The 19,940-nt window shown below is 52.1% G+C and overlaps 1 protein-coding gene across 16 annotated transcripts in view; it reads right to left on the minus strand.

The window, feature by feature from the left end:
- GOLGA3 (golgin A3) overlaps positions 1-19,940 on the minus strand; it is a 62,442-nt gene that overhangs the window by 30,064 nt on the left and 12,438 nt on the right. For 7 of the 16 annotated variants that reach the window (XM_055357716.1, XM_031000705.3, XM_055357718.2 and 4 more), the window contains 7 exons: positions 18,982-19,254; positions 15,752-15,864; positions 10,000-10,658; positions 9,268-9,379; positions 7,174-7,480; positions 4,227-4,429; positions 823-960 (listed from right to left, as the gene is read on the minus strand). In XM_055357716.1, the coding sequence (XP_055213691.1) occupies positions 823-960; positions 4,227-4,429; positions 7,174-7,480; positions 9,268-9,379; positions 10,000-10,658; positions 15,752-15,864; positions 18,982-19,254 (1,805 nt within the window). The remainder of the gene's footprint in view (positions 1-822; positions 961-4,226; positions 4,430-7,173; positions 7,481-9,267; positions 9,380-9,999; positions 10,659-15,751; positions 15,865-18,981; positions 19,255-19,940) is intronic. The other 9 variants (XM_055357721.1, XM_031000710.3, XM_063694517.1 and 6 more) reach the window with 2 other exon arrangements.

Genomic DNA, 19,940 nt, shown 5'->3' on the forward strand with positions numbered 1-19,940 from the left:
TCACGCCTGTAATCCCAGCACTTTGGGAGGCCGAGGCAGGCGGATCACCTGAGGTCAAGAGTTTGAGACTGGCCTGGCCAACATGGCGAGACCCCGTCTCTACTAAAAATACAAAAAATTAGCGGGGTGTGGTGACGAGCGTCTGTAATCCCAGCTACTCGGGAGGCTGAGGCAGGAGAATTGCTTGAACTTGGTAGGCAGAGGTTGCAGTGAGCCAAGATCGCACCACTGCACTCCACCCTGGGCGACAAGAGCAAAATTCCACCTCAAAAAAAAAAAAAAAGATGCGGCTCAGATAGGTAAGAAATTGTCCAGCGCCCCACAGCTAAAGGAGAACAGCTATCAAGGCTGCTGCATTTCTGTCCTCTGGAGATGGCTGTGCAGGCAGCAGCCATGACCTCGACAGCGTGTGGTTGCTGGAGGGTTAAATGGCAATGCAGGCTGAGTGCTCAGTAAGCAAAGAAAATCCTCTCATCCCTAGGCTTCGACAGGCTGTCAGGCACAAACGCACTGGCCCCTTCCTCCTTACCCACTCTGTACCCAGCGCCATCCCTGACTGGCAATGACTGACGGCCGGGGGCCCAGGCCCGAGGCGGGGCTTGCAGGAAAAGAGCCGCAAGTGCTCACTGCACTAAGCCCCCACAGGTGAGGGATGAGGGGTGGGGGCGCGCATCCCAAAGCCTTAACGAGCAGTCACTGCCCGCCATCCATGAGAATATTTAAGAGATACACACAGAGAGACGGAACATGTAAGAAAACACACACGGTATCGATGTCTGCGTCTGTTCTCCTAACCTTCCACGGCCCCGGCCGCAGCCTCACCTCAATGCCCTGCAGCTGTGCCGCGATGCGCCCCTTCTCCTTCATGGACCTGTGCTGAGTTTCCGTCAGCTGCTGGGACAGGGACACATTCTCGAGTTTCAGGTGCTCCAGGAGACCTGCCTGGGTCATCTGTCCAACCTTAAAAAAAAAACCCACAAAGTAAAAAGTTGCTCAATTTCAAGCAAGAAATGTAGACCAGCCTGTCCCTGGAGGCCCCAGGGTGAGGGTCACTGGCTGCCCCCTCAGTGTCTCCCACGCAAGCCCCACTACCCACCACACGTCTTCCCATCTCAAAATATGTGCTGTCTGGGCTGTGCGTGCCTGAGTGGGAGGGCGGGCGGGCCATCAGCCAGCGCTCATCATGCTGTTTGTAGCTCATCAGACTGCGGTTTGTAGCAGGACCTACCCAAAAGTCCCCACTGACAAGGCATCTCTGAGCCCCTGTGGGTGAGGAGGGGCATCTCTGAGCCCCTATAGGTGAGGAGCCTTATCTTAACTGACCAAATCCAGCCAGACACACACCAGGGCCTGCCCTCAGCCAGACGCCCAACAGGTGCCATTCCAGGGATACAGCCTTTCCAGCCAGCTAGGGCCCGGCCCAGACCTCCAGGTGCTCAGGCCCACGCTGGCCAAGCGTCTCGTGAAAAAGCCCAGTACCATGGCCGTGAGGAGGACGGCGTCAGCCAAGGGAAGTAGCACTGAAAAGGAGGTGTGAGGACAGCCTGGGGCCTGACGCTGGACCTGCCCACATCACCTCTAGCTCCATGCTGCTTCCTGGAGTGCACAGTGCGAGACGTGACAGAAGCCACAGGCTCCGGGACCTCAGGAGAAGGTGCACGGAGCCAGGGAAGACAGCCTTTGCTGGGACTGACTGCCTGGAATTCTCCTCCCTCCTGAACATTACTGGGAATGAAGGGATACATTTGGGTACCAAAAAAATGTATTAAAAACTCTGATTAAGGAATGCTGAACCTGGGTTCCAAAGGTATTTGGAAAAAGCAGTGAGGGCCCGGCAGTGGCTCATCCTGCAATCCCAGCACGCTGGGAGGATCGCTTGAGTCCAGGAGATCAAAACCTGCTTAGGCAACATAGCAAGACCCTGTCCTTACAGAAAATTTTTAAACAATTAGTCAGGTGTGATGGTGTTCACCTATGTCCCAGCTACTTGGGGGGCTGAGGCAGGAGGACTGTTTGAGCCCAACAGGTCAAGGCTGCAGGGAGCTATGATGGTAACACTGAATTCCAGCAGCCTGGGTGACAGGACAAGACCCTGTCTCCGAAAAAACAGCAGATAGGGCTCTGGAGCCACCATTGCTTTAAAGCTTCCTCTCTTTTTGTTGTCCAGGCTACACCACCACACTTCCTTGTTGTTGGTTTTTTTTTTTTGAGACAAAGTCTGGCTCTGTTGCCCAGGCTGAAGTGTGGAGTGCAGAGGCGCAATCTTGGCTCACTACAACCTCTGCCTCCTGGATTCAAGCACGTCTCATGCCTCAGCCTCCCAAGTAGCTGGGACTACAGGCACTCACCATCACACCTGGCTAACTTTTGCATTTTTAGTAGAGATGCAGTTTTGCTATGTTGGCCAGGCTGGTCTTGAACTCCTGGCCTCAAGTGATCGGCCCGCCTCGGCCTCCCAAAGTGCTGGGATTACAGGCATGAGCTACTGCACCTGGCCCAAACTATACTTCTAAAATACACCTGGCTTGGCCTACGTCTTTAAATACCTCATATAAATGCACTGCAGCTGTAAAAAAGTGTATTAATTTGTATACTGATTTGTTTCCAAGTTTTGTTGTAAGTAGAACAAATGCTTTTCCGTATTGTTCTTTGGCTTAAAAAATATGTAACAGTCGAGTGTGGTGGCTCACACCTGTAATCCCAGCACTTTGGAAGGCTGAGGAAGGCAGATCACAAGGTCAGGAGTTCAAGACGAGCTTGGCCAATATGGTGAAAACCCGTCTCTCCTAAAAATACAAAAATTAGCCAGGCATGGTGGCGGGCGCCTGTGATCCCAGCTACTCGGGACGCTGAGGCAGGAGAATCACTTGAACCCGGGAGACACAGGTTGCAGTGAGCCGAGATCACACCACTGTACTCCAGCCTGGGAGACAGAGCAAGACTCCATCTCAAAACGAACAAACAAAAAAGTAACAAAAATTGAAGAAAACTTCTATTGTGTATATTTGTAACTCTAGATGTAAAAGGAACATTTGGTGGAATTAGTATTTCACGTTCCCCTCTTGAGAAATAAAGTTTTAATAAATTTATAATATTTTATCTGGGAAAAAAAAATTCCACAGCTAATTAAAAAATAACAGGTCAGGTGCGGTGGCTCACGCCTGTAATCCCAACACTTTGGGAGGCTGAGGCAGGCATCACTTGAGCCCAGGAGTTCGAGGCCAGCCTGGGCAACATGGCAAAACCTTGTCTCTACAAAAAGTACAAAACTTAGCCGGGCATGGTGGCAAATGTCTGTGATCCCAGCTAGTTAAGAGGCTGAGGTAGGAGAATAGCTTGAATCTGAGAGGTTGAAGCTGCAGTGAGCTGAGATCGCACCACTGCTCTCCAGCCTGGGTGACGGAGTGAGACACAGTCTCAAAAAAAACCAAAAACAAAAAGACTGAGGCTGACCAAAGGTACTCTTCAGCATCTCTGAGGTCATCCTAATTAGTCCAGGTGCTGCGACCCGGATCGAGGTGCACTCGAACCATTCACCTGTCGGTCTGGGCGTCTCCAGCACACGAAGCAGTTGCTGTGGGCCGAGGCACAGGCCTGGACGGACACACACTCCCACATATGCGGGACCAAGCTGGACATGGGCTGTGCCCGCTAACGAGTGGACGGGAGAGGAAAGAGTTTTCCAACAGGACGTAGAAAATGCAAGGCCTGCTGGGAAGACGTGGTCCCCATGTATCACTGAGGGCTCAGGCAGCAGGGAAAGGAAAAGCTCCAACCGGGAAGAGAACCCCACTGGCACCGCACGCCTGTGAGACATCACAGCAGAGTGGGGAGGCTGAGGTGGGAGGGTCCTGAGACCCAGGCAGATGAGGATTCACAGGCAAGCACCACTGTGCCGAGTCAGGAGGCCAGGGTGGGAGGGTCCCGAGACCCAGGCAGATGAGGATTCACAGGCATGTGTCACCATGCCTAGCAAGACAGGCTTTGGAACTGAAAATGCTGGCAGAGGCTGCTGTGGGACTCCCACGTCAGAAGGTCGTGGGGGGGCCCACGGGACACGTCCTGCATAGGACACATCCTACATGGGACACGGGGTGGGCTAGACAGCAGGTTAAAAACAAAAACATGTCTGTGAACTCTAAAAACAGAAAAATCTCAGGAAAAAGCACCGTTCTACATGAAGGCAAGAAGCGTGACCTGCCCTGGAAGGTAGCTGGGGGCCGTACCTGGATGTGGGCCATCTCCCCCTGCAGCCTGACGCGGGCCTCCTGTGCCAGGGCGAGCTGCTGCTGGTACCACTGCCGGACACTCTGCAGGGACGAGATCTCCGCCTGCGACGCCTTCAGCTTGCTGGTCAGCGTCGCCCGCTCCAGCTGCACCTGCTGAAGCTGGCTCTGCAAGGCTGTCATCTGCTGTCGCAGGTCGTGCACTGAAATGGGGCAAGCACAGCGGCTCAGGCCAGTGACGGCCAACGGGAGAGTCCGCAGCTCCGCGCGTGCGGGACACAAGGCGGGACTCTCAGGGGAGACCAAGAATGAGTCAGTTCCGGTTATTCCCCATAGCTGACTCCATGAAGTCGCCATGAACACGGGATCAGTGGGCGCTGAGAGATGCCGCTCCTGGCAGAAATGCAGGGTGAGGTTCCTGCAGGCCTCTGCTCACAGCATCTTCACCAGCTCATCAATACATAACCTCTGTTCAGTGTTTCCATTTACGACACCGATTCAATACATAGCGTCGATTCATTCACACCGAGCTCACGGCCAACAGCAACTCAGCCAACAAGCCTGAGCAAAGATTCTCTAGGAAATAACAGTGGCCGGACACGGGGGTGCAGGGGGCATGGGGGGTGCAGGGGGCACAGGGGTGCACGCCCAGGAGATCCAGACCAGCCTGGGCAACACAGCGAGATTCCCCCCCCCCCCCACCAAAAAAAAAAAAATTAGCCAGGCGGGGTGGCATGCATCTGTGGTCCCAGCCACTTGGGAGGCTGAGGCGGGCGGATCCCATGAGCCCAGGAGTTTGAGGCTGCAGTGAGCCACAACTGCACCGCTGCACTCCAGCGTGGGCAACAGAGCAACCCATCTCAAAGATGAATGAATTTTTAAAAATAAAAATAAAATTAAAAAAAATAGAAACAGGATGAATTGAAAAAAATAAACCAAAAGAAAAAAATGAAGTACATCTTCTCCATAAAACACCTCACATCCTCTCTGTGTTTAAAAACACTAGACAGTGTTGGCTGGGCACAGTGGCTCACGCCTGTAATCCCAGCACTTTGGGAGGCTGAGGCGGGCGGATCACCTGAGGTCGGGAGTTCGAGACCAGCCTGGCCAACATGAAGAAACCCTGTCTCTAATTAAAATACAAAATTAGCTGGGCGTGGTGGCAGACGCCTGTAATACCAGCTACTAGGGAGGCTGAGGCAGGAGAATCGCTTGAACCTGGGAGGCAGAGGTTGCGGTGAGCCAAGATCGCGCCATTGCACTCCAGCCTGGGCAACAAGAGTGAAACTCCATCTCAAAAACAAAACAAAACAACAACAACAACAACAAAAAACACTAGACAGTGTTTGGGGCCATCTTTAACTGCAAAATTACCCCCCAAAGCACAAACATGTAAACATGACCCTGGAAAGAACTGCCTGCAGCCCGGGCTAGCACAAAGGCAGGCAGAGTATCCTGTCCTCCTCAGCGGGCGCCTAGGATGACTCACGTACTCTGCTGCTCCACACGTGTCCATGAATACTGAGTTTGTGGTTCAAACAAATTTAATCAAGTCGGCAAATTCACACTTAGGAAATCTGTGAAAACTGTCGTGGACGCCGAGGCTCTGTCTTCGACCCAACGATGTCTACCAGCCATCAACAAACAGCAAGGGTATCTGTGTGGCTAATCCCAACTTAAACACACCGGTTAGGACTGGGCGGCCTCACCAAAGTTCAGGTTGGTTTTGCCGCCCCCCGATCACTGGTCAAGTGAAGCGTGGCAACCCACAGGGCCCCAAACTACTTCAGTGTTGAGAACTTTTTGGGTTTCATGGTTTTTCCTAAGGGATTGGGTATCACGAAATGCTCAAGGACTAAAATATTAAAGCGATTCCAAGAGTACTACTGCCTCTCGGCCGGCTTTCTCTTTCCTAGGATTAGAATGCAGCCTGTGACACCAGCTTGTCACCTTCCTCTGTGTCATCCAAGACCCAGTCTCACAGCCTCATGGGCGGACCGGCTCACATGCAGTCAGCCCTCATGGCGGCCGCACCAGGGACCCCTGGCTCAGGAGATCCCAAGACCTGAGAGACAAGCCCAGCAAGCGGCCTCCCTGGGAAGACTCTGGAGCCGGGTCACTCTACACCCCTCGGGCTTTGTCTTCAACCTTCCCACCCTGCTTCGCCCTCTCCTTCCCACTCCTGTTCACGCTTGCTCTGAGCAGGCTAACCACAGTCTTCTCCGTGCCTGCTGGGCACTGGAGTGTGAGCTCTGGGACTGGCCCGGGCGGGGACTGAGCGGGTGGAAGGCGTGCTGCCAAGCCACATGGAAGCCCGCCGCGGCTTCCGCGATCCACTGCCCTACTTGTACTCTCTGGGCAAGCCCTATAGGGAGGCAGCTGGACCGACGCACTGCATCCAGGGAGAAAAGGTTGCCAGACGGACAGTCGAGGAGCTGTTCTTGAATATTTTAAATGGAATCTGCAATTCTGTGGAATAAGTGGGCAGCTCTACACTCCCAAATAACGCTGGACTTTTGAGGCAGGATCACCGCAGATACTCCAGGGTCCAAGGTCAATCTCCAAGACCTAATTCATTCCCCTGGATGTGCACACAAAAATGTACACAATTCCACAAGTTCAACTAAAACTTGTATTTCCTTTAGAAAAGCAGCCTCCTTATGTGTAAATTATAAACCAATGCAACCCTCACAGGCACAGTCACATGCTGACAGAGCTGTCAGCACCAGGGAGGAGGGCGTGGCAGGGACCAGTCAGGGAAGGAGGGTGTGGCGGGGACCAGTCGAGGAAGGAGGAGGGAGCAGCAAGGACCAGCTGAGGAAGGAGGAGGGAGCAGCAAGGACCAGTCAGGGAAGGAGGAGGGCGTGGCGGGGGCCAGTCGAGGAAGGAGGAGGGAGCAGCAGGGACCAGTCAGGGAGGGGGAGGGCGTGGCCAGGGCCGGCCTCACCTGTGTTGTCCTTGCTGAGCATGCTCCTCTGCATGTCCTCTACCTTGGCCATAAGCCTCTGGTACTGCTCCTCGGCCACCTGCAAGTCGTTGTTGGACGACGCCAGGCTGGCATTTTTTGCCTCCAGCGTGTTCTGCAGGTCGGTCATGGCTCGCTCCAGGTCCCAGCACGACTGCTTCAAGGTGTCCACCTCCGAGCTCAGCGAATCCTGCCGCTGCTGGCTGCTGTGGCTGCACTCCACCTGCGCCTGCAGCTTCGTGCTGAGGGCGGCCAGCTGGGCCTGCAGCTCAGCCTTCTCTTTAAGTGCCTGAAAAGATCCCAACAACCACAATGATTTTAAGAAAACGAGTCACTTCCATCCGGTGTATTAACAGGAACACAACCAGCGAGTCAGTCAGGGCCTGACAGGGGACCCCGAGACCCCCAGGTGCTCTCCCAGGGCCTGACAGGGGACCCCGAGACCCCCAGGTGCTCTCCCAGGGCCTGACAGGGGACCGACCCCGAGACCCCCAGGTGCTCTCCCAGGGCCTGACAGGGGACCCCGAGACCCCCAGGCGCTCTCCCAGCACAGCCGTCACAGAAAAAGGCGACTTTCCAAACAGGCCCAGGACGCACATGGAGCCTGCAATGGTTTTGGGCCCAACTGCACCTGCACAGGGCAGCGCTAGGGCAGGGCTGGGGAAGCACCCATCTCCTGCGAGGACACTGGAAACGTGTTCAAAACACCAAACGTGTACACGGGTGCACACGTATGCGCACACACACAGAATGCCAGACGTGTAGAGGGACCCCTGAGAAATTAAAAGCGGATTCAGATCTGGGGGGAAATGGGCAAAAAACACAGGCAGGGAAAGGCGGCTGCCTCCTAAGTGCGGCTCCAGCCAGAGCCACGGGACACAGCACAGTCCTGAGTGGCCACGGCAGTGCTGTGTGGTCCCAGGAGCAGCAGATAATCGCCAGAGGAAATCGCCCCACCACCTGCCCCCACGCTGAGGCCTACAGGGGCAGGGATCCAGTTCACACATCACCAAGACAACAAACACCCAAAGCAATCGAGAAACTCCACAAACTCCAGGAGACCCTAGAGCAAGGGGCCAGCAACAACCACACCTGAAACAACCCTCACGATCTTGGTGTGGATGCAACCGAAGGACCAATCAGTGATCCTAGGAGGATAAGAAGACAAAGTGCAGTGACAGCAAGCTACCGTTCGAGAGAGTGGCTACACAGAGGAGGGGAAATGCATCCGATGGCGGGAGGCTCACGCTGTAACACTGGAGAAGTGACGGCCGTACAACCAGAATTAGCCTCAAAACAGCCGAAATCACCTCTTCTGTAGACACAGCTTTAGGTGTCACAAACTGGTTGGTTTGTGTCCAAGGACCATGTTGTATGAGAAAACCATCTTCCACATGAGGCGTGCATTTAGCAAGGCAAGCTCCGGACACTGTGAGCAGCTCCGGTCCTGCTCTGCGGCCTCGCAGGCCGCAGGAGGCTCCCTCAGCTGTGTCACCTCAGGGCCTGGGTGCATTCTCACGCTCCCACGCCAGAAGCGGACAGCTGAACCCCACTGAACAGATTTACTCAACTGCCGACAGAAGATAAATACCTAGCTCTTCACTGTGGATAAAGTGCATACGACAAAATGACAAAGGAGAGCTGAAATAAGGGATGGAAAATGATGTTTCTGGCACATGCTAACCAAGCCAGCGTGTGCAGCTTTCTCTGATACAGCACAATTAGTATCAGAAAAAGCAGAAATCACTACAAAGAAAAAAGGTTCACCATGCCAGAAAAAGCTGCAACCCACCAAGAGAATTTGACTCTTATGGACTGTGAGACACCTAACATCTAGGAAATATTCTGGTAGAGACGCAGGGAGAAACACACCCACGCACGATGAGGCAGAAAACTCACAACTCTTTCTAAGGCTGACAAGTAGACAAAAAACGTAAAGATGCAGAACGCTCGGCTGCCACACATGCTGCGGCGGCTGATTCCCAACCACATCTGTGAAACCTCGTGCCCAACAGAGGAGCCACACATGCTTTCCGACTTCGCCGCACGCTGAGACATCAGTCGAACGTCCGTTACCTGACTCGCCTCCAGTGACAAGGCTTCCAGCTGTCCTTCGAGTCGCATTTTCTCTTTGAGCACCTGCAGCATCTCCTCCTGTGTTTCTGCTGCAGAGCTCTCCAAGGACACACTGGGGACAAAGGCACGGGTCAGGCCTGTGCGAGCCATCCTTATTTTCCTTCACACTCTTCCACATTCTCCAAATTCCACACACCCCTGCTGCTCTCTCCCAATTTTTTAAAATTAAGTAAGAGATTTAAGTAGAGAGCTGAGGCTTGCATGAATGCACGGATGAACATTCCTGCCAACAGTTGGCACCTCACGCAGTGGGAACTGTTACAGAAACATGAGACATGCAAGCGTCGTGCAGCTTAGTGACAAGTCTATGTAAACGGGAGACTGGGTATTTTAGTAACACAGACCATTGCTGATCTAATTCTACTGCTTGAAAAGCAGCAGACTTGTTATGAATTAAATGTTCACGTCAAGACTAAGGATAGAATCAGGAAGAAAAGCTGTGTATCGCCTGTTCCAGTGCGGAGAGCCGTGGGCCCCGGAAGCAACATCTCAGGCCAGGCCCTCTGCCCACCCCGCCCCCTCTGTTGGTCCCACCCACCTCTGCTACCGCCCCACCCACCTCTGCCCACCCCGCCCCCTCTGCTACCGTCCCACCCACCTCTGCCCACCCCGCCCCCTCTGTTGGCCCCACCCACCTCCACCCGCCCCGCCCACCTCTGCTGTCCCCACCACCTGCTGCAGATGCTGTCTCTCCGACTCCGCACCTCCCCGTTGACCTCCTGCCCCTGGTCTTGGTGCTCAGCGGCTGCGGCCTGGAGGACGTCCTTAATCGAGGGGAACTGGCCCAGGGTATCCGCAGGAATCTCCTGGCCGTTGACCATATACGGGGTGTCCTGCGTGCCCACTGTCTTCGACAGAATGCCATAGGTCCCTCGGGTGGAGGCGCTGCTGTACGATGAGCTGTCGCTGTCATTTCCATCCACCTCAGACACGCTGTCTCCAGCCAGGGAGGTGTTCTCCAGACGGTCGTCAGTGTCGGGGGACAGGCTGATCTCAGACACAACGGACGCCGCGCTGCTTCTGTTCTGCTTCAGGGAACCCTTGGTAGAATCGGGAGCCGGGACATTTCCCCCAGAATTCCCCGCATTTGAATCTTCAGTTCTGTAATCGGCCAGAGACCGGATTTTGCTTGATTTGGAACTTTTTTTCTCCCTAGGATGTGCCGGAAGCCCCAGGCTGCCCACCTTAGGCCCCCGAGGGACACTGGTGCGCAGGAAGGAATATTCTTTTGTCATAGCCAGGGTACTGGCCCTTGGTAAGTTTTCTGGGTTTAACATGAGCTCAGGATCAAGCGTGCTAAAAAGTCTCGTTTTGGTTGCAGGTTGACTGGACTGAGAAGAAAACAAAAGTACAAAAATTACATTTAAAATCCACAAGCAGCATTCTTAAAACTGCCATTCAGAAAGGTGGCACCGATCACTACTCCCTCCGCTGACAACCAGAGAGCACCACCTCCCCAGCCTCCCCAGCCCCTCACCACACAGGGTGCGGCCAGGCCTCCGATCCGTGGTGGTCTCACTGCCGCAAGGCCCCACTCTAGTGACCAGCATGACCACCTCTGGTCTAAAGCACACTCTTCGGTGACCTCAACACGTTTAAAACACATCCCAGCAAGTACCTCCTCATCAGACTTCTGTAGGGACCAGCCCCACAGGGTCAGTGGGTCTCTCCCTGTGTGCGGCGATGAGAGATCGTAGAAATAAAGACACAAGACAAAGAGACAAGAGAAAAGGCAGCTGGGCCCGGGGGACCACTACCACCAATGCGCAGAGACCGGTAGTGGCCCCGAATGTCTGGCTGTGCTGTTATTTATTGGATACAAGGCAGAAGGGGCAGGGTAAAGAATGTGAGTCACCTCCAATGATAGGTAAGGTCACGTGGGTCACGTGTCCACTGGACAGGGGGCTCTTCCCTGCCTGGCAACCAAGGCAGAGAGGGAGAGGAGACAGAAAAACAGCTTATGCCATTATTTCTGCATATCAGGGACTATTAGCATTTTCACTAATTTACTACTGCTATCTAGAAGGCAGAGCCAGGTATACAGGATGGAACATGAAGGCGGACTAGGAGCGTGACCACTGAAGCACAGCATCACAGGGAGGCGGTTAGGCCTCCGGATAACTGTGCGTGGGCCTGACATCAGTCAGGCCCTCCACAAGAGGTGGAGGAGCAGAGTCTTCTCTAAACTCCCCCAGGGAAAGGGAGACACCCCCCCCACCCCACCCCCGCTTCCCAGTCTGCTAAGTAGCGGGTGTTATTCCTTGACACCTTTTGCTACCGCTGGACCACGATCCGCCTGGTAACGGGCGTCTTCCCAGACGCTGGCTTCACCGCTAGACCAAGGAGCCCTCTGGTGGCCCTGTCCGGGCATAACAGAAGGCTCGCATTCTTGTCTTCTGGTCACACCTCACTATGTCCCCTCAGCTCCTATCTCTGTATGGCCTGGCTTTTCCTAGGTTATGATTATAGAGCGAGGATTATCATAATATTGGAATAAAAAGTAATTGCTACAAACTAATGATTAATGATATTCATATATAATCATATCTAAGATCTATATCTGGTGTAACTATTCTTGTTTTATATTTTATTATACTGGAACAGCCCGTGTCCTCTGTCTCTTGCCTCGGTGCCTGAGTGGCTTGCCGCCCACAGACTTCCTCAACAGAACTTTCCTGGCTACTCTCCAGTTTATTTTTTTGGATAAACTTAGAAATTTTCTTCAAGGCCGGGCGTGGTGGTTCACACCTGTAATCCCAGCACTTTGGGAGGCTGAGGCGGGCAGATCATTTGAGGTAAGGAGTTCAAGACCAGGCTGGCCAACATGTTGAAACCCCCATCTCTACTAAAAATACAAAAAAATGAGCCAGGCATGGTGGCACACACCTGTAATCTCAGCTACTTGGGAGGATGAGGCAGGAGAATCGCTTGAACCCAGGAGGTGGAAGTCGTAATAAGCCGAGATCATGCCACTGCACTCCAGCCTGGGTGACAGAGTGAGACCCTGTCTCCAAAAAAAAAAAAAATGTCTTCAAAAAGGAAGCACATTCTGTTGAACTATAACCACCTTAAATCCATAATTTCCTCCGTCTGCCCACATCTGCTTGCACGTGTGGGCGGCAAGCCACCCAGGTGCTGAGGCAAGACACTGAGGACACGAGCTGTTCCAGTAAAATAAAGTATATAAAATAAGAATAGTTATACCAGATATAGATCTTAGATATGATTATATATGAATATTATTAATCATTAGTTTGCAGCAATTACTTTTTATTCCAATATTATAATAATCCTCACTCTACAATCATAACCTAGGAAAAACCAGGCCATACAGAGATAGGAGCTGAGGGGACACAGTGAGAAGTGACCAGAAGACAAGTGCGAGCCTTCTGTTATGCCCAGACAGGGCCACCAGAGGGCTCCTCGGTCTAGCGATAACGCCAGCGTCTGGGAAGACGCCCGTTGCCAAGCGGACCACGGTCTAGCGGTAGTGTCAGTGTCAAGGAAAAACACCCACTACTTAGCAGAGTTTAGAGAAGACTCTACTCCTCCACCTCTTGTGGAGGGCCTGACATCAGTCAGGCCCGCACACAGTTATCCGGAGGCCTAACCGTCTCCCTGTGATGCTGTGCTTCAGTGGTCATGCTCCTAGTCTGCTTTCATGTTCCATCCTGTACACCTGGCTCTGCCTTTTAGATAACAGTAGCAGAATTAGTGAAAGTACTAAAAGTCTCTGATATGCAGAAATAATGGCATAAGCTGTCTCTCTCTCTCCCTCTCTCTCTCTCTGCCTCGGCTGCCAGGCAGGGAAGGGCCCCCTGTCCAGTGGACACGTGACCTTACCTATCATTGGAGATGACTCACACTCTTTACCCTACCCCTTTTGCTTTGTATCCAATAAATAACAGCACAGCCAGACATTCGGGGCCATTACCGGTCTCCACGTCTTAGTGGTAGTGGTCCCCCAGGCCCGGCTGTCTTTTATCTCTGTCTTGTGTCTTTATTTCTACACTCTCTCGTCTCCGCACACAGGGAGAAAACCCACCGATCCTGTGGGGCTGGACCCTACATGCACGCCCCTCAACAGAGCAGCTACCCCACCCCCATCTAGAACCCAGGCCCTCTGCGGCCATTCTAACTTACTTCTCAGTTTATCCTTTTTGTTGTTATAAATGTTACACTTCCCACTAATCTTACAACTGCTAGGATAACTCTTGATTTTTCATACTTGCATTTTTATTTTTTTTTTGAGATGGACCCAGGCTGGAGTGCAGTGGTGCAATCTTGGCTCACTGCAACCTCTGCCGCCTGGGTTCAAGCGATTCTCCTGTCTCAGCCTCCTGAGTAGCTAGGACTACAGGGGTGTGCCACCACATCCGGCTAATTTTTTGTATTTTTAGTAGAGACGGGGTTTCTCCACATTGGCCAGGCTGGTCTCAAACTCCTGACCTCAAGCAATCCGCCCGCCCCACCCTCCCATAGTGTTGGGATTATAGGTGTGAGCCACTGCACCCAGCCAGATTAAAGTATTTAAAAACATAACCTTAAAGGTATAAGAAGAACACGCTGGTGATTTTATTGATCATCTTCTACTGAAGAGATCCTTTTGAAACATGACACAGGCTGGGCGCGATGGTGGGTGCCTGTAGTGCCAGCTACTCAGGAGGCTGAGGCAGAGAATCACTGGAACCTGGGAGGTGGAGGTTGCAGTGAACCAAGATCGCTCCAGCCTGGGCAACAGAGTGAGACTCCGTCTCTCAAAAAAAAAAAAAAAAATTAAAAAAAAAAGTAGCCGGGCATGGTGGCACGTGCTTTTAATCCCAGTTACTCGGGAGGCTGAGGCTGGAGAATTGCTTGAACTAGGGAGACGGAGGTTGCAGTGGGCCAAGACTGCACCACTACACACCTGCTTGGGTGACAAAGCGAGATTCTGTCTCAAAATACATATACATATATATATATACACACACACACACACACACACATATATATATACACATACATATATACATATATACGTATATGTATACATACATATATACGTATATATACGTATATGTATACACACATATATACGTATATATACGTATATGTATACACACATATATACGTATATATACGTATATATACACGTATACACGTATATATACGTATATATATATACACGTATACACGTATATATACGTATATATATATACACGTATACATATATACGTGTATATATACACGTATATATATATATAAAAAAATATATATATATATATATTTTTTTAACTGCTCATTGACAATACGCCAGATCACCTAAGAGCTCTGATGGGAGATGTACAAGGAAGTGAATGTTGCTTTCCTGCCTGCGGACACAACATCCATTCTGCAGCCCATGGATGATGGAGACGTACAAGGAGGTGAATGTCGCTTTCCTGCCTGCAGACACAACATCCCTTCTGCAGCCCATGGATCAAGGACTAGTTTTGACTTTCAAGTCTTATTACTTAAGAAATACCTTTTGTAAGGGTACAACTGCCATAGTCATAGTGATTCCTCTCATGGATCTGGGCAAAGTAAACTGAAAACCTTCTGGAAAGGATTCACCATTCTAGACGCCATTAAAAACATTCATGATTCATGGGTGGAGGGGTCAAAATATCAACATTAACAGGAGTGTGGAAGAAGCTGATTTCTACCCTCACGGACACCGTTGAGGGATTCAGTACTTCCGTGGAGAACTTGACTACAGATGTGGTGGAGACAGCAAGGGAACTAGAACTAGAAGTGGAGCCTGAAGATGTGATGGAATTGCTGCAATCTCAGGATAAAACCTGAATGGGTAAAATGCCACCAAATAGCACCGCATGTTACAGAGACATCTTTTCTAAGATATGGTAAACTTTAGTGCGGTTTTAAGAAATTACCACAGCCCAACCTTCAGCAACCACCACCCTGATGAGTCAGCAGCCATCAAACTTGAGGCAAGATGCTCCAACAGCAAAGAGATTACGACTTGCTGAAGGCTCAGATGATCGTTAGCATTTTTTAGTAATAAAGCATTTTCAAATTAATGTGGGTACATCAGTTTTATTTAGACACAGTGCTACTGCACACTTAGTAAACTACAGTAGCGTATACACATAACTTCTTTATGCACTAGGAAACCAAAAACACTGTAGGACTTGCTTTATTGCAATATTTACATTTTTGTGGTGGTCCAGAACTGAACCCACAGTACCTCTGAGGTCACCTGTGTTTGCTTTCTTTGCTTTTCAATTGGCAGATTTAGAAATAAAATGTGCTTGTTGCAAAAGAAGGCCCCTGAGCCCATGGCAGCTCAGAGAAGCCAATGGCAGATCCCCGGGTTATGTGGGACCAACAGTTGTCTCTGGCACAGGAAGCTTTCCATGAGCTTGTTCGGGAGAGGGAGACTCACCCTCTCCTGCTGGCGCTTCACCCTGTACTGTTTGAGCTGCTCTTCCAGCCACTTCCGAGCCTGAAGTCGGACCTGCTCCTCCTTCTCCAGGGGCAGGGGAGAATCTGTAGAGCCTGCAGTGGGAAAATGGCAATTTGGAAACTCATAAAATACCAGGATGCAGAACAATCAGGCACAAGAACTTGGTCATTTTGTACTTAATTACCCATATACTTTACACCTAAACAATGCACAGCCATCTTGTTTGGAAGGACAATTTCTAGATCAAGAGAGAACTGTGAGCCCCGGACACGGACCACAGGCGGGATCTACCTCACAGAAGACACAGTGGCCAGGCACTGGATCTGTGATCCCGTGATGAGTACACCCCGCCTGGGGCATTCCCCTGGTAAAACAGGAAATGGCAGCAAGTGCCTTTTTTTTTTTTTGAGATGGAGTCTCACTCTGTCACCCAGGCTGGACTGCAGTGGCATGATCTCGGCTCACGGCAACCTCCGCCTCCCAGGTTCACACCATTCTCCTGCCTCAGCCTCCCAAGTAGCTGGGAATACAGGCGCCCGCCACCATGCCTGGCTAATTTTTTGTATTTTTAGTAGAGACGGGGTTTCACCATGTTAGCCAGGATGGTCTCGATCTCCTGACCTCATGATCCACCCGCCTCGGCCTCCCAAAGTGCTGGGATTACAGGCGTGAGCCACCGCGCCTGGCCTTTTTTTTTTTTTTTGAGACGGAGTTTCATTCTTGTTGCCCAGGCTGGAGTGCAATGGTGCGATCTCGGCTCACCACAACCTCTGCCTCCTGGGTTCAAGCGATTCTCCTGCCTCAGCCTCCTGAGTAGGTGGGATTACAGGCATGCAACACGACGCCTGACTACTTTGGTATTTTTAGTAGAGACAGGGTTTCTCCATGTTGGTCAGGCTGGTCTCGAACTCCCAACCTGAGGTGATCCGCCCACCTCAGCCTCTCAAAGTGCTGGGATTATGGGCGTGAGCCACCGTGCCCGGCAGCAAGTGCCTTTTAACAACAGAAAGAACTGGGTTCAAAGCTGGAGCCGTGCCGAGCACTCTGAGGCAGGCTCAGCTCTCACCACGCTGCAACTTGCCCTGGCTTCACAGCAGGTTCTCGTGACCCCGCTGGGAGGAGAATGTGAAACGCCGGCACCGTGGAGCTACAGGCAGTACCCAGCCACAGGAGCTCAGCCGTCGTGGGGTCATGAGACCCCGAGTGCATTTCTTTGCTCAGTTACATTTGGGGTCCGCTTTGACGCACACCTCATCTCAGCTCCTGCAGTAACAAGTCACATCACGATAAGGCTCTGGCGGTACTCAAATGGCTGAAGCCTGGCGCCAGGCCTCACTGCAGGGTAAATGCTGCACAGGCTCCGCCCTCCAGGGCTGGGGGCGGGTTACCTCAGTTTCCAGACAGACAAGACTCCAATCCGAGGTCATGCTCCGGAACAGGAGGGGAAAATTTACAACTTTTTAGCCAAAACCAGAATTTAAAATATCTAAAACCCAGACCTTTCATTGTAGGTGATGAAAGAGTTGCATGGTACGTGCCAACGTGTTATAGTTACAAACCCAGGGCTCCACTTCCCAGGACTGAGTGTGTGGCCTCATCCTTCCTAAGCCATCAGCAGACACCGCCCGACGGCCTGGGTGCCGACCAGAGTAGGAAAGCGTAATCACACAGCAACGCTTTACACATGACATCCTCCTTACAGGTAGATGCTGAGGAGATGAGCAGCTACTGTCCTAAATAATCCCTAACATCTGAGCAGTCATCAAGAATTTCACTGTAAATGTACCATTATTGGTTTATACATTTTATCACTGAAAAGATCTCTAGTCCTTTTCACAAGGCAAAGTGGTCCGGATGGCTAGACCATAAGTGGCAAATTCAGGCCTACGGCCACCAGGCAGATATTTATATAAGTCGGCAAAATAAGCAGGGTTTCAACCAAACACTGACGCAGGAGATAGGCTCAGGGCCAGGCGCCCGCAGGAACAGGTGACCAGGGGCATCCCGCAAAGGCGTGCACGTAGACCCAGCGCTGCTGCCCCAGACACCTGGGCCAGAGCTCACACATCTGTAACTTCAGGACCCCAAAGTAAATAAACTAAGTTGAAAAAAATCAGGAATCTAGACTTTTTTACAAGCTACTTCTCAACTTAAATGCTGGCAGTGAGTTTTCAGAATTGTTTCAAATAAACACATGTGAAATGCAGTCTGATTTCAGTAATTTGGGGTTTTTTGTTGTTGTTATTTAGTTTTAAGAAATTTTTAAAAATATACTGCAGGCCAGGTGCAGTGGCTCACGCCTATAATCCCAGTATTTTGGGAGGCCAAGGTATGACGATCACTTGAGCCCAGGAGTTCAAGACCAGCCTGGGAAACATGGTGAGACCCCGTTTCTACACACACAAAAAAAATTAAAATTAGCCAGGTGTGGTGACATGCACCTGTGGTCCCAGCTACTTGACGGCAGAGGCAGGAAGATCCCTTGAACCTGGGAGGCAGAGGCTGCAGTGAGCTCTGACTCTGCCACTGGCCTCCAGCCTGGGCGACAGAGCAAGATCCTGACTCTAATTAAAAAACAAAACAGGCTGGGCCTGGTGGCTCACGCCTGTAATCCCAACACTTTGGGAGGCCAAGGCAGGCAGATCATGAGGTCAGGAGATCAAGACCATGTTGACTAACACGGTGAAACCCCATCTTTGCTAAAAATACAAAAAATTAGCCGGGCCTGGTGGCGGGTGCCTGTAGTCCCAGCTACTCGGGAGGCCGAGGCAGGTGAATGGCATGAACCCAGGAGGCGGAGCTTGCAGTGAGCCGAGACAGCGCCACTGCAGTCCGGCCTGGGCGAAAGAGCGAGACTCTGTCTCAGAAAAAAGAAAGCAAACAAAAAAAACCAAAACAACAACAGACTGGATGCCCACCGTCTGCTTACCAAGCACCTGGGTGACACAGGACATGCAAGCTGGCCTTTAACGCAAAAGTGTCAGCACTGCTGCCAGTCAGACCGTAGCAGAGCCTTGACTCCACCTGCATCTTCACTCTCTAACTTGAAACTCTCCTTGCTAAACTCACAGCCCCACGTGGGACTCGGACGGCACACGGCAGGCACAGGCACACAACAGCTCAGACAGCGAGTGCGCAGGGCACCTGCTCCCAAGGGGCTGAGCGACGCGGACGTGGAGGGTGGGAAAAGCGGGGTAACGGATGCTTACACAGTTGCGTTTCTTGCATAGGAAGACTGAGTCTGAGAGACTGCAAAGCTTCTTTTCTAACACTGCCCTCAGCACTAGTTCCCTGAGACTTCCTTAGGTTGTCATGGAAACCAGCCACACCTGGAGAGGCATCAGGGCCCACTGGGCTTGTGGTGGGATCGAGAGACGACGGAGGGTCTGGGAAGGGTGGCGTTGGCCCGTTCTGACAGAGGCCTCCCTGGCCAGGTCCATCCGGGCTTTCCCCTTCCGTGGAAGCTCTGTTTACCTCGGCACCTGGAAAGACAGAGCACGCTGGACAACCATGGCTTTAACAACAAGGTGACGTCGCTTTTCAGACATGCAGCTGGAGTAGGAGAGAAGAGGATCCACGCTCATGAGCACGGCACTTTCTCATCCCACAAAGGCTTCACTCTGACAGGAGCAGCCCATGGGCCCCGTCCCACAGGCGGGGTGGCCAGGATAAGGCCCACAGCCCCTCTCTGGTGTCCACGTCCTTCCTGTAAGGTGAAACGCCCTCCACTCCTCCACACTCTAAGGTGAACCCGCCCTCCACTCCTCCACACTCTCAGGTGAAACGCCCTCCACTCCTCCACGCTCTCAGGTGAAACGCCCTCCACTCCTCCACGCTCTCAGGTGAAACGCCCTCCACTCCTCCACGCTCTCAGGTGAAACGCCCTCCACTCCTCCACACTCTAAGGTGAAACGCCCTCCACTCCTCCACGCTCTCAGGTGAACCCGCCCTCCACTCCTCCACACTCTCAGGTGAAACGCCCTCCACTCCTCCACGCTCTCAGGTGAACCCGCCCTGCACTCCTCCACGCTCTCAGGTGAAACGCCCTCCACTCCTCCACACTCTAAGGTGAAACGCCCTCCACTCCTCCACGCTCTAAGGTGAACCCGCCCTCCACTCCTCCACGCTCTCAGGTGAACCCGCCCTCCACTCCTCCACGCTCTCAGGT

The sequence above is a fragment of the Gorilla gorilla genome, chromosome 10, assembly GCF_029281585.2.
Source record: "Gorilla gorilla gorilla isolate KB3781 chromosome 10, NHGRI_mGorGor1-v2.1_pri, whole genome shotgun sequence".
Classification (NCBI taxonomy): domain Eukaryota; kingdom Metazoa; phylum Chordata; class Mammalia; order Primates; family Hominidae; genus Gorilla; species Gorilla gorilla.